The sequence below is a fragment of the Oryx dammah genome, unplaced genomic scaffold, assembly GCF_014754425.2.
Source record: "Oryx dammah isolate SB20612 unplaced genomic scaffold, SCBI_Odam_1.1 HiC_scaffold_17, whole genome shotgun sequence".
Taxonomy (NCBI): domain Eukaryota; kingdom Metazoa; phylum Chordata; class Mammalia; order Artiodactyla; family Bovidae; genus Oryx; species Oryx dammah.
Window position 1 is genome coordinate 15,218,919 of NW_024070201.1, and position 14,012 is coordinate 15,232,930.

Sequence of the window (14,012 nt, forward strand, 5' to 3'; positions counted from 1 at the left end):
CCACACACACACTCACCACACACTACACACACACACCACACCTACACACACACCCCCACACTCACCAAACACACACACACATACCACACACACATCATACACACACTCACCACACACACACCACACCACATACACACACTCACCACACACTACACACACACACTAACTATACACACACACCATACCACACACACACACTCATGACACACATACACTCACCACACACACCACACACACATGCACTCACTACACACACACACCACACCACACACACACCACACTACATACACTCACCACACACACATACTTACCACAGACACAGATAGAGACCAGACACTCATCACACACTACACACACACACCACACCTACACACACACACACACACATGCACACACTACACACACACCACACACACACACACTCACTACACACACATCATACCACACACATGCATTCACCACACACATGCACTCACTACACACACACACCACACACACACACCACACACACACACATATACACACACTACACACACACATATACCACACAGACTCATGACACACACACACACACCACACACACACATACACACACTCACCACACACAACATGCACTCACACACACACGATACTTTGGGAAATGAAGCAATTATGGGTATCCCTCAGGGTGTTATAAAGCACAAGGAAAGGGCACCCATGAAGGGGGACAAGAATTCAGGGGAAGAGGAACATGGGACCATAGGCGACGTGAAAACTTACACCTTCCAAGAACCCCCTGAAACACGAGAAGAAAACTGGGTGCTCTAACACTTATGGGATAAGATGAGAGTCGATTTATCTTAAACCTTAAGTAAAAGATGACCCCCACCAACAAGCTGAAAATATGCAGATATCCAATAAGCTGACCAAGGGGTGGGCGCTCAGCCGTGTCCAAATCTTTTCAGTTCCCGTGGACTGTAGTTCACCAGGCTCCTCTGTCCATGGGATTCTCCAGGCAAGAAGACTGGAGTGAGTTGCCATGCCCTTCTCCAGGGGATCATCCCAACCCGGGGATCAAACCCACATCTCTTGTGTCTCCTGCATTCGCAGGCAGATTCTTTACCACTAGTGCCACTGGGTTAAAAATTAATATTAGAAATATGAAAGGAAAATAAAAATATCTGGTTAAAATACCAAGATTAATACTTTATTGGGTGTTTGGGGAAATGCACAGCAATTTGAAAACATGTGGCAGAATATGTTCAAATTCCTTCTCTCAAGACTGTTAGATATGGAGAAAAATAAAAATCATACTCAAAACACAAAAACTATCCTATACTTACCAACTGAACCTCGTATTTAACATGCTTCTGTATAGCGTGAATAAATGCAGCTGGATTTTCTTGTACTTTTATGCTACATAAAAAGATTAATTTTGAAAATGTATAAATTTTAGTAGCACATAATCATATAGCCTTAAAAATAACAGCAGTCGATTTTTATAACAGACTATAATTTGAGGGAAAAAAATCATTAAACTGAAACTTTTTGCATCTAAAATTGCTTCTCCCAAACAAGATATGCCAGAAACATTTAACTACTATTTTTATTAACATAAAAAACAGGTTAGTGAAAACTACAATTTTCTCCATTGTATAGAGTCCCCACAGATTCTATCTAAACAACAATTCTGTTGTTCAAAATGGAATTGAAGGCGTACTTTTGAAACTATAAGTCTCACTATCAAGCTTTTGAAACAGAGTTCAAGTTAAATCGGGACTAAAAATTCTGTAATCTGAATCTCCATGGGAACTCTAAAATAAAAATCATCAGATTAATGAGATCAAGATATCCAGTTAATCTGTATGATTCAAACTAAAAGATTTTTTTTTCCTTGTGGCACCTTGCATGGAGCCTGGAATATCTGGCCTTAATTAATCAATCAATCAGTGGACAAGTACTTATCAATTATCTGTTCTGTGGCTACAGTATACTAGGGGCCAGAGGTTACAGAAAATGATTCCACTCGGAGGACTTCATAGATCTGTTTTCTTGACATGGGTTTAACCTCTCATATGTATACATGGTTGGAACGGTCCCAATGCCCAGGGGCCTTTTAAAGCTTGCCCACCAGGTGGCAGGACCACCATCTGCCTTGCGCTGGTTACAACAGGAGTGACGAGCAATGCTGTTTCAGACGGGAGAAACTACGCATATAAATCTAATAAGTAAATAGATATGTCACAGGAGAGGAAAAAGGATGGAATAAAATATGAGCTTTCAAATAAAACAGGCCAAGAACAGAACAAGAGCACAGACTTGTTGGAATCCAGGGGGAAAAAGAGCCTGTGATGCCAGTCCAGGTCTGAGACTATAGCTTCTTTCTTTAATCTTTTCCTGTCTTCTTACCTCATGGGTTGAGAGAAATTAGAGCAGGTGAAACTCAAACCAGGCGATTTGTTAACAGATTGGATAAGAAGAGAATTCTAGACGAGAGTGTAAAATGAGACTTTGGGAACAGCTATGGTTTACAACAATTCTTCCGCTGATGTAATTAATTAGTAACCATGTATTTAAAGAATAACTCCCCACCCTGGCAATTAGGACATTTGCACCTCCACTACAACAAAGAGAAAGAAGTATCTGTTGTTCTTTTTTTAAGCAATGAAGTAAGGCATGACCAACTTTGTGGCTTTTCTAAATTAAAACAGTATTCAGCTTTGAGTGTGGGTGTATATGAATGGACCCCTTACTAAATAGAAAGCGTCATATTTATCTCATCCATGCAAATAGCATAGCATTTACTACGTAGCAGTAGATACTCAACAAATGTTCAAAGGCTAAATGAATGACCTGATTCTATCAGCAAACTATCTAGATGACTAATCTTATGCCACAGGAACAGAAGAAGAAAACTTGTTTCAGATCTATTTTTACATTAAATTTTAAATCATAAAATCTATCTAATTAGTCAGGAAATGCAACTTTTGTTAATATCCTGACTGCTGTTAAGTTTTATAAACAAGTGATATGGAGGAATTAAGAAAAAAGCTGAGAAGGCAATATATGGATTTATTAAGAATTCATATCTCAGCTAGTACTGGAAAGACATGAGGTAATGAGACTACTGCCTAGGAAGAATTATGAAAATAAAGTTTTACAAAGACCAACATAAAATACATCTTAACTGGATAAAATTTTAATCATTGCCAACTCTATGTATAAATATTTTCTTGGGACTCTATAGTAGGAAATTTTACTGACATAAAGAAACATTTGTGGCTCTTTCAGCCATTAACTCCTATTACCTTTCTAATCAAACCATATTAACATATGAAAAAAATGAGAATTTTCAGCATCTTCTCACATTTTGGGGTGATCCACATTAAATCCCATGGGACTTCCAACTCTTCTTAAGCAGTTCAGAAAGTTCTCTGTCACACTTTCAGCTCTGTTACTACATATAACCAGCCATTTATTCAAAGACCGTGCACTTAAAACCTTGCAAGTTCGTATATCCTTGGACCAGTCAGCTGCACAGGAAGGTTGACACTGAGAAAAATAACAGAGAATAATTAAATAAAAAAGACAATATGGAGATATTTCATATTTGTCATAACAGAACAATTCAGTACAGTTTGCTACTCACAGACTTAAAACACACATATAAGTACTTCACATCTGAACACAACACACACTTCTTGGGAGTGGAGGCAACTGAATGACACCCCAGGTCAACCCTTCCTTGCCTGTAGATCCTTGGCAAGTCCCTTCACCTCATGGGGCTCTGCCATGACAAAGGCAAGTGTCTGGTTCAAATCTCTAGGTTCCCAGGAATTCCCTAGTGGTCCAGTGGTTAGGATTCCAAGCTTTCACTGTGGAGGACACAGGTTCAATCCTTGGTGGGGGAACTAAGTTCCCACAAGCTGCACAGTGTGACCAAGAGGAAAAATAAACAACCCCAAAAGCAAATCTCACACAAATCTCTAGGTTCCCTTCCAGCTCTAAAAGCCTAAGATCTTTACTACAAAGGCTCATGTGAGTGACTATCCAGTTTGGTCTTTGCTTTAGGCATCTAGAAGTCCTAAGTGGGAAATGCTGGTGACTGACCTTCCAGGTCACCATACTGAGATGAACAGACCCTACAATTAAGACTACACATTATACTAGGAGTAGCTATATCCAGAAGCAAAGATGAAGCCAAGACACAGGCTCCTATCTTATTCTTGGACGGTTCCCCAGGTGACCAGGAAAAACAAGCTCCCGACATTGAAGAGGGCAGACTTCAGACTAGTCCCCAGTCTTCTGAAATCAAATCAAAAGTCCCTGATGTGTGAGCCAGGAAGAACCACTGGTAGAATTTAAAAGGACACTATAAGCTAATCCCTTGCTACTCAGAGTGTCGTCTTGTAGCAGCACTGTCTCCTGAGAGCTCGTTAGAAATGCAGTCCTGGGCCCCATCCCAGACCCACTGAACCAGACCCTGCATGTTAACGAGTTCCCCAGTGATTCGTCCGCACAGTACTGTTTAAGAAGCATTGCAATCCCCTTGTTTTACAGACTGAAAAGCGATGGCTGAAAGCGGTTATGGAGCCAGCTGGCGGCAGTGGACTTGACTTTGCAGGCAGGGCGTTTTCCACCAAGCGCTCTGACTACCCGGCCCCAGCCATCCTCCCAGTGCCATGTCACAGAAGGCCAGGAAGGGGCTCAGCTTCAGGGGACAACCTTCACCTAAGAACCAAGGGGCAGGGTTCAGCTTCCACAAGGGCTCTGGCTCAAGCCAGGATTCATTCTTTCCCATTACAGCCAGTGTGAGGAGAACCACAGCCCTCTCACTTACACTCTCACCTTTACCAGCTGGGAGGTGACTCAGGACACACACCCAAGGCCACTCTGAAGCCTGTGAACTTTTTCTGTACTTAGTTTCTCAAAGTGAAAGTTGCTCAGTCATGTTCGACTTTTTGCAACCATCATAGTCAACAAAAAAGTCCAAAATGCAGTACTTGGATGCAATGTCAAAAACGACAAAATGATCTCTGTTCATTTCCAAGGCAAACCATTCAATATCACAGTAATCCAAGTCTACACCCCTATCAGTAATGCTAAAGAAGCTAAAGTCGAATGGTTCTATGAAGACCTACAAAACCTTTTAGAACTAACACCAAAAAAAGATGTCCTCGTCGTTATAGGGGACTGGAACGCAAATGTAGAGAGTCAAGAGCTACCTGGAGTAACAGGTAAATTAGGCCTTGGAGTACAAAATGAATCAGGGCAAAGGTTAATGGAGTTTTGCCAAGAGAATGCACTGATCATAGCAAACATCCTCTTCCAACAACACAAGAGAAGACTCTACACATGGACATCAGCAGATGGTCAATACCAAAATAAGATTGATTATATTCTTTGCAGACAAAGATAGAGAGGCTCTATACAGTCAGCAAAAACAAAACCAGGAGCTGACTGTGGCTCAGATCATGAACTCCTTATTACCAAATTCAGACTTAAATTGAAGAAAGTAGGGAAAACCACTAGACCATTCAGGTGTGACCTAAATCAAATCCCTTACGTTTATACAGTGGAAGTGAGAAATAGATTCAGGGGATTAGATCTGATAGACAGAGTGCCTGAAGAACTATGGATGGAGGTTCATGACATTGTGCAAGAGGCAGTGATCAAGACAATCCCCGAGAAAAAGAAATGCAAAAAGGCAAATGGTTGTCTGATGGGGGCTTACAAATAGCTGAGCAAAGAAGAGAAGCTAAAGGCAAGCAGAAAAGGAAAGATATACCCATTTGAATGCAGAGTTCCAAAGAACAGCAAGGAGAGATAAGAAAGCCTTCCTCAGTGATCAGTGCAAAGAAATAGAGGAAAACAATAGAATGGGAAGACTAGAGATCTCTTCAAGAAAATTAGAGATACCAAGGGAACATTTCATGCAAAGATGAGCACAATAAAGGACAGAGATGGTATGGATCTAACAACAGCAGAAGATATTAAGAAGAGGTGGCAAGAATACACAGAAGAACTATATAACACAGATCTTTATGACCCAGATAACCACGATGGTGTGATCACCCACCTAGAGCCAAACATCCTGAAATGTGAAGTCAAGTGGGCTTTAGGAAGCATCACTACAAACAAAGCTAGTGGAGGTGATGGAATTCCAGCTGAGCTATTTCAAATCCTGAAAGATGGTGCTATGAAAGTGCTGCACTCAATATGCCAGCAAATTTGGAAAACTCAGCAGTGGCCACAGGACTAGAAAAGGCTAGTTTTCATTCCAATCCCCAAAAAAGGCAATGCCAAAGAATCGTCAAACTACCACACGACTGCACTCATCTCACATGCTAGCAAAGTAATGCTCAAGATTCTCCAAGCCAGGCTTCAACAGTATATGAACCATGGACTTCCAGATGTTCAAGCTGGTTTTAGAAAAGGCAGAGGAACCAGAGATCAAATTGCCAACATCTGCTGGATCATTGAAAAAGCAAGAGAGTTCCAGAAAAACATCTATTTCTGCTGTACTGACTATGCCAAAGCCTTTGACTGTGTGGATCACAATAAAATGTGGAAAATTCTGAAAGAGATGGGAATACCAGACCACCTGACCTGCCTCTTGAGAAATCTGTATGCAGGTAAGGAAGCAACAGTTAGAACTGGACATGGAACAACAGACTGGTTCCAAACTGGGAAAGGAGTACGTCAAGGCTGTATATTGTCACCCTGCTTATTTAACTTATATGCAGAGTACATCATGTGCAATGCCAGGCTGGATGAAGCACAAGCTGGAATCAAGATTGCCAGGAGAAATATCAATAACTTCAGATATGCAGATGATATCACTCTCAAGGCAGAAAGTGAAGTGGAACTGAAGAGACTCTTGATGGAAGTGAAAGAGGAGAGTGAAAAAGTTGGCTTAAAACTCAACATTCAGAAAATTATGATCATGGCATCTGGTTCCATCACTTCATGGGAAATAGATGGGGAAACAATGGAAACAGTGACAGACTTTATTTTGGGGGGCTCCAAAATCACTGCAGATGGTGACTGCAGCCATGAAATTAAAATACACTTGCTCCTTGGAAGAAAAGTTATGACCAACCTAGACAGCATATTAAAAAGCAGAGACATTACTTTGCCAACAAAGGTCCATCTAATTAAAGCTATGGTTTTTCCAGTGGTCATGTATGGATGTGAGAGTTGGACTGTGAAGAAAGCTGAGCGCCAAAGAATTGATGCTTTTGAACTGTGGTGTTGGAGAAGACTCTTGAGAGTCCCTTGGACTGCAAGGAGATCCAACCAGTCCATCCTAAAGGAGATCAGTCCTGGGTGTTCATTGGAAGGACTGATGCTGAAGCTGAAACTCCAGTACTTTGGCCACGTGATGTGAAGAAATGACTCAGTGTAAAAGACCCTGATGCCGCGAAAGATGAAAGGTGGGAGGAGAAGGTGACGACAGAGGATGAGATGGTTGGATGGCATCACCAACTTGATGGACATGAGTTTGAACAAGCTCCGGGAGTTGGTGATGGACAGGGAAGACCATGGGGTCACAAAGAGTCAGACAAGACTGAGTGACTGAACTGAACTGAACTATACTGTCCATGGAATTCTCCAGGCCAAAATACTGGAATGGGCACCCTTCCCTTCTCCAGGGGATCTTCCCAACCCAGGGATCAAATCCAGGTCTCCTGCATTTCGGGCACATTCTTTACCAGCTGAGCCACAAGGGAAGCCCAAGAATATTGGAGTGGGTAGTCTATCCCTTCTCCAGGGGACCTTTGTGACCCAGGAATTGGACTGGGGTCTCTTGCATTGCAGGCAGATTCTTTACCAACTGAGCTATCAGGGAAGCACCAGTTTCTTAAATCCAGTTTTAAAAAAGCAGTTCAGCTGAGAAGTCGCTGACACAGACAGTTCTAACCTACCCAATACCACCTCTAGGGGGCGGGTTCTCCACTTTAGTGCCCCTTCTGTGAAGGGGGGATTCCCGGTGATGCTAGTGGTAAAGAATCCACCTGCCAATGCAAGAGATGGAAGAGATGCGGGTTCGATCCCTGGCGTAGGAGGATCTCTGGAGCAGGAAATGGAAGCCCACCCCAGTATTGTTGCCTGGGAAATCCCACGGACAGAGGAGCCAGGGAGGCTAAAGTCCATGGGGCTGCAAAGAGTTGGACATGACTGAGCGCACAGTACTCCTATGCAGATCTGATTCTGGGCCAAAATATGCAAACAAAACTCTAACAAGTATGATTACCTACAGATGATGAAACAGACCATTTAAAATATTTCACATCTCACTTCACGTGTAGAACTAAAACTGAGCTTCTTTTTACTGACTCCTTACCAAGATCTTAATGGGGGTGTACATTTTAGGACTTGACACTGTTTTGTGTTTAAAGTAATTTTTCCTTAGCTTCTCCAACAAGGATTTTGGTTATTTGAATAGATTATCAAAAAGCAATAATGAAAAAAAAGAAACCCCATCCTGCCAAAAAAGAAAAAAACATTTGCTGCTCAATCATTAATTTCAATATGCTGACTTACCTGCATCAAATAAGGGCAAGAAGAACATCTCTAAAAATGAAATGAAAGGTAACTCACTTTTAAAACAGGCAAAACAGAGGATGTACAATTTTTGCATATAACTGGTTCATATTTTTTTTTCCAGTGGAAACCTCAGAGAGGCAATGATTTGTCTCTCCAGGTTTCTGAATGCCTCTCTACCTAACTGCTATGGCTAGGTGAGCTCTGGGAGAATTTCTTCATGTTTATGCCAAATGAGCAGCATTCTATTTTGGGGAAGAGAGAGAACTCTGGTATCAGGAAACACAGTCTACTGGAATTAGCCTCCACCAGTTAAAACAACATTTTCAGGTACCACAGATTTTTTAAGCGATATAAGAGTACAACAACATCCAGTAATAGGTTACAAGTTTTGATTGCAATGGGGTGAAGTACCATTTTCTAATGCATCTTTTATTTATTTATTTTTGGCTGCACTGGGTCATCGCTGCTGTGTGTGGATTTTCTCTTGTGGTGGCAAGCGGGGTCTACTCTTCACTGCAGTGCGGGGCTTCTCATTGAGGCAGCTTCTCTTGTTGCAGAGAACTGGCTCTACCGCACGTGGACTTCAGTAATTGCAGTATGTGGCCTTAGCTGCTTCACAGCATGTGGAATCTCCCTGGACCAGCGATCAAACCTGTGTCCCCTGCCTTGGCAGGTGGATTCTTAACCAAAGGACGACCAGGGAAAGCTTCTAATGCATCTGTAAATGTGACACCATATCACACTAACCGAAATCTGCTGGGTGCCACTAAATCCTTGTGGTACCTTAAAAAGGAAAACAGAGGGTCCTGGGGTTTAGGACAAAGGGAGGGTGGGGAAATATACTGTGCTAAGTCAGTTCAGTCATGTCCAGTGCTTTGTGACCCTATGGACTGTAGCCCGCCAGGCTCTTCTGTCCATGGGATTCTCCAGGCAAGAATATTGGAGGGGGGTTTCCATGCCCTCCTCCAGGGGATCTTCCCAACCCAGGGATGGAACCCACATCTCTTAACGTCTCCTGCATTGGCAGGTGGGTTCTTTACTACTAGTACCACCTGGGAAGAGGCCATGGAGAAAGCATATGAAAATCATATTATAATCCCACTCTGACTTAGGATCAAACTGACATACATTCAAGAAAATACTTTTAAATGAAAATAAAATCACAGAACTTACTATGTGGTCTTGCATTATTATTTTTTCTGCAGGTGCAATGCGGCCAGTCAGAGACATCTGGCATCCAAAATGCAGCCCCCAGGTCTCCAGCTCAAAACGAGCATCCTTGTTTCTGTTGATACAGTTGAGTCTTAAGTCATTAAAAATGCTTACTACCTAAAAATTGTAATCATTAGAGATAAAATTATGTTAATTATTCAGAGACTGATTTTTTTTAGGGTTCCTGACTTCTATTTCTATTCACCAAGGAATTATAGGAGGACTGCACCCATGGGGGACTCCAAGGGATGGAAAGGCTCCCAATGTGGCCCTCCGGTAAACAAAATGGGCCATTGAGCCAAACAGTGTCTGCATATGTACTCAGTCACTTCAGTCATGTCTGACTCTTTGTGACCCTATTGACTATAGCCTGCCAGGCTCCTCTGTCCATAGGATTCTCCAGGCAAGAATCCTGGGTTGCCATGCCCTCCTCCAGGGGATCTTCCCGACCCAGGGATTGAACCTGAGTCTCCGGCATCTCCTGCATTGCAGGTGGATTCTTTACTACTGACTCACCAAAGAAGCCTCTGAGCCAAATAGGTCAGGCTTCAAATACAAATTCTAACACTGAATAACCTGGACCCTGAGCAAACTCTGAAATCTTTTAAAGCCATGGTTTCCTGATTGACAAAATGTAGGACTAACCTAGCTATTTCATAGGGGTAATGAAAAGGTTAAATATGGCAATACACAGACAGTGCCACCACACTGCCTGGCACATGCTAGGTGCTCAGTATAGGTGAGATATTATTCTTGATGACAAACATCAATAAAGAGATTTTGTGGAGCATCTGGATGTGGAGATGTCCCCATACCTCTGGAAGTCATCCGCAAGCCTGGCCAGGTGCTGCTGCCTTACCAAAGGATCGAGACGAGTTTCTTTAGCCACAGCCTTCATCAGTTGGAAATCAGAGGTTGCCTGGCCAGGCATCCCTATACATTGTGAATGAAAACAAAGTGAAAAATGAACAGTCCTCACTGTAATCCAGCCCATCTTAGGCACAGAGTAATAAAACTCTGAACCTAAACTGATTCAGATTCACCATCTGACAGCAATGCAAGCCACCTTTTCATTTAAAATGTTTTCTAGTAGTCACATTTAAAAAGAGCCAGAAAGAAACAGATGCAATTATTCAAACAGTATATATTATTTAACTCAGTATATCCAAAATATTATCATTTCAACACGTAACCAATATAAAAAGTGAGTTAATGAGATAGTTTCTCTTTTGTTTCGCACTACGTCTTGGACGTCTAGTCTGTATTTTTACACTTCCGGCACTGCTCCATCCAATCCCTCAGTCGCCCTAGTCATGCGTCAAGTGCTCAGTGGCCAGTGTGGCTAGAGACCACCAAGAGAACTATGCATATGTGAAAGGCCAGAGGATCACTAAGAGCGTTCATCCCTCTCTGCAATGAGGGTATCCTTATTAACTTCTCTAATTGCAGGATAAACACATGCACATCAAACTCATTCGAGCACCGTAAGTGTAAAATGTACAAAGTCCTCCCATCTTAGTCTCACCCTGGTAATCAGATGAACATGATTAAAAGAATCTTAGATAGTCTTTTTTTTTTTTTTTATTCTAGTGTAGAGTGAAGATTACCTTCTGGAGCTCATGCAAAAAGAAAATAAAGAGTATTTTGGCACCTCTCCAAGAATACACCTGAAGAAAGTTAAATTACATGTTCTCCTAGCCTGCATGCGTGCTAAGTCGCTTTAGTCATGTTCAACTCTTTGCGACCCCAGGGACCGAAGCCCTCCAGGCTCCTCTGTCCATGGGACTCTCCAAGCATGAATACTGGAGTGGGCTGCTATGCCCTCCTCCAGGGGATTTTCCTGATCCAGGGACTGAACTTGGGTGTCTTACCTCTGCACTGGCAACACCTAGCCTAGTGAAGTTCAAAAACAGGGGGAAAATAGCTTGGTTTTAGGAAAACATCTAGCAACCAATTTAACATCAACGTAACAAATGGAATACATGAGATAAAGGAAATAGATAACCTTCATGGTGCTGAGCAATTTCCAAAGGGCACTCTACCCTCCCACTTCCTCAGTGATCAAATAGATTACCTAAGAGTCATCCTCCCTGGGTTAAATTAGAGCTCTGGCACTCATCTAACTTAAGGAGGTTTTGCCCACTGCAAAGTGTCACAAGGACTTGAGAGAGAATAAAATACAAACATTACCCGTTAGAAAGCAGAGTTCGGGAATCAGGTGGGCCATCTGAGCCTCAGAGTTGTCATTTTTCTTGTTTTTCAACAGACTAACAAGAACTGGCTGGTTCAGGTCAGATAAGGTAATATCATATTGCTACAGAATGCAAGATTAATGAAGGAAAAGTTAATATGGAAACACTATACAATGAGCATCCTTGCTTATAAGCAACAAATGAATAGATAAGAAAATCTTTTCAATAGAAGAGAAAAAAAAGTCCCCACAGTAACCTACTCATTTCTACTCCCTTCCTGGGACCTATCTCTTACATCTCAGGGCCAGCTTCATGATTTTAATTATTACCTCTTATAATTCAATACCATTTTTTTTCCCAGTCATTTTCTTGCTCTCTTCTGAGTTTCATCCAGAGTCATAAGCTGGATGAAATCCATAGTACCATGACCAGTGTAGCACTGCCGCTGGAGCCTGAGGCCAGCTGACTCACGTGCAACTAACTGGCTCTGGCACCTGTGTGCATTGTGCAAATATCATATACAAGTCGGAGGCAGCGGTCATACTGAGTCAACCTCAGATTTCCCCAAAGAGCACAACTGTTACTTTCCAAGACAGTATGATGTTACAGGGAAGTAGCTTTGAACTCTGACAAATGTAAATCTGGTTCACAGACAGTCTACCTACTTGGACCATGACGCTGGGGAAGGGGCTTACCTTTCCTCCTCTATGAAATGAGGAGAACAAGAGGCCAGACATGTCCCAGGTGAACCACTAGCTCGGTGTCTGGTTTATAATAAGTCCTTGGCAATCATTAGTTCCTTCCCCACCCCCTTTCCCTTCATAAACTTGAATTTCAACATTCTCACCTTGCCATGAGTTTATTTACCTTCCAAAGGCAAAGTTTCCATTAACACCAGTATAGCTTACTCAACACTGATGACAGAACAATTGGAATTATAATTTACAAAATGCCTGGGGACCATGTGATGCTGACATCAATAATTATAATGCAGGAAGCCAGCAGTGAGGGTTTCTCTCTTCAATAAAAACTTCAAGTCATTAAAATAAAAAGCAATTCAGGAAACAGCAATTTAAAGTGGTGATTACAACAATGCTATGGCTGAAAAGCCTGGAGAAGCATTGGTAGAAAGAGTTTTCATACATGACTTCATTAATTCACATCTTGTGCTTCCTGTATTCCAGGGCCTGAAGGGAATACAAATAAAAAAGAGGCACAGTCCCTGCCTTTACATATAACTACATTATCTACAAAGCAAGGTAGATCAGAAGCACAAATAATACATCTACGCTAAGCACTTATATTTTTCCTCATTTAGTCTTTTTTTTACTGGATGAGTACTGTATTTTTTAAAATTAAACTATAATTGATTTACAAGGTCATGTTGTTGTACAGCAAAGTGATGGAGTTTTAGATAGATATTCTTTCCAGATTCTTTTCCCTTACAGGTTATTTAGTATAGTTTTTTTAATACTAAATATAAAAATATTTAGTATACTTCCATGTGCTCTACAGTAGGTCCTTGTTGGATACTTACTACATATATATTAATAGTAGTAGCGTATATGTTAATCCCAAACTCTTGTTTTATCCCCCACTTCTCCTTTCATAACCATAAGTTTGTTTTCTATGTTTGTGAGTCTATTTCTCTTTGGTAAATAAGACCCTTTCCTCACTCTTAACAACAGAGTGTGACTGTTGTGTGCTCTGTCGTGTCTGACTCTGCAACTCTATGGACTTCAGCCCGCCAGGCTCCTCTGTCCATGGGATTCTCCAGGCAAGAATACCGGAGTGGGTTGCCACGTCCTCTCCAGAGGATCTTCCCGACCCAGGGATCGAACCTGCGGCTCCTGCACTGGCCGGCGGATTTTTTTTTACCACTTAGCCACCTGGGAAGCTCTTAACAACAGGACTGTGAGTCAAATACTATTATCATCTTCTGCATTGATGAGGAAACATCATTAGAAATTAAATAACTTCCCAAGGTCATGTAATGGAAAATTAGCTCAACCAGGATTTATCACTTAAGACTTGGGAGCCTCTCTGCTTGTTACACCACTCAGGGCTGGGTCCCTCACA

At 41.8% G+C, this 14,012-nt stretch overlaps 1 protein-coding gene across 1 annotated transcript in view; it reads right to left on the reverse strand.

Annotated features, from left to right (window-relative positions):
• The window catches only part of PIWIL4 (piwi like RNA-mediated gene silencing 4), a 52,091-nt gene that overhangs the window by 14,920 nt on the left and 23,159 nt on the right, over positions 1–14,012 (reverse strand). Inside the window, exons 9-13 of the mRNA XM_040257903.1 lie at positions 11,932–12,055; positions 10,557–10,674; positions 9,703–9,814; positions 3,347–3,531; positions 1,323–1,395 (exon numbers count right to left, since the gene is read on the reverse strand). Of these exons, the coding sequence (XP_040113837.1) occupies positions 1,323–1,395; positions 3,347–3,531; positions 9,703–9,814; positions 10,557–10,674; positions 11,932–12,055 (612 nt within the window). The remainder of the gene's footprint in view (positions 1–1,322; positions 1,396–3,346; positions 3,532–9,702; positions 9,815–10,556; positions 10,675–11,931; positions 12,056–14,012) is intronic.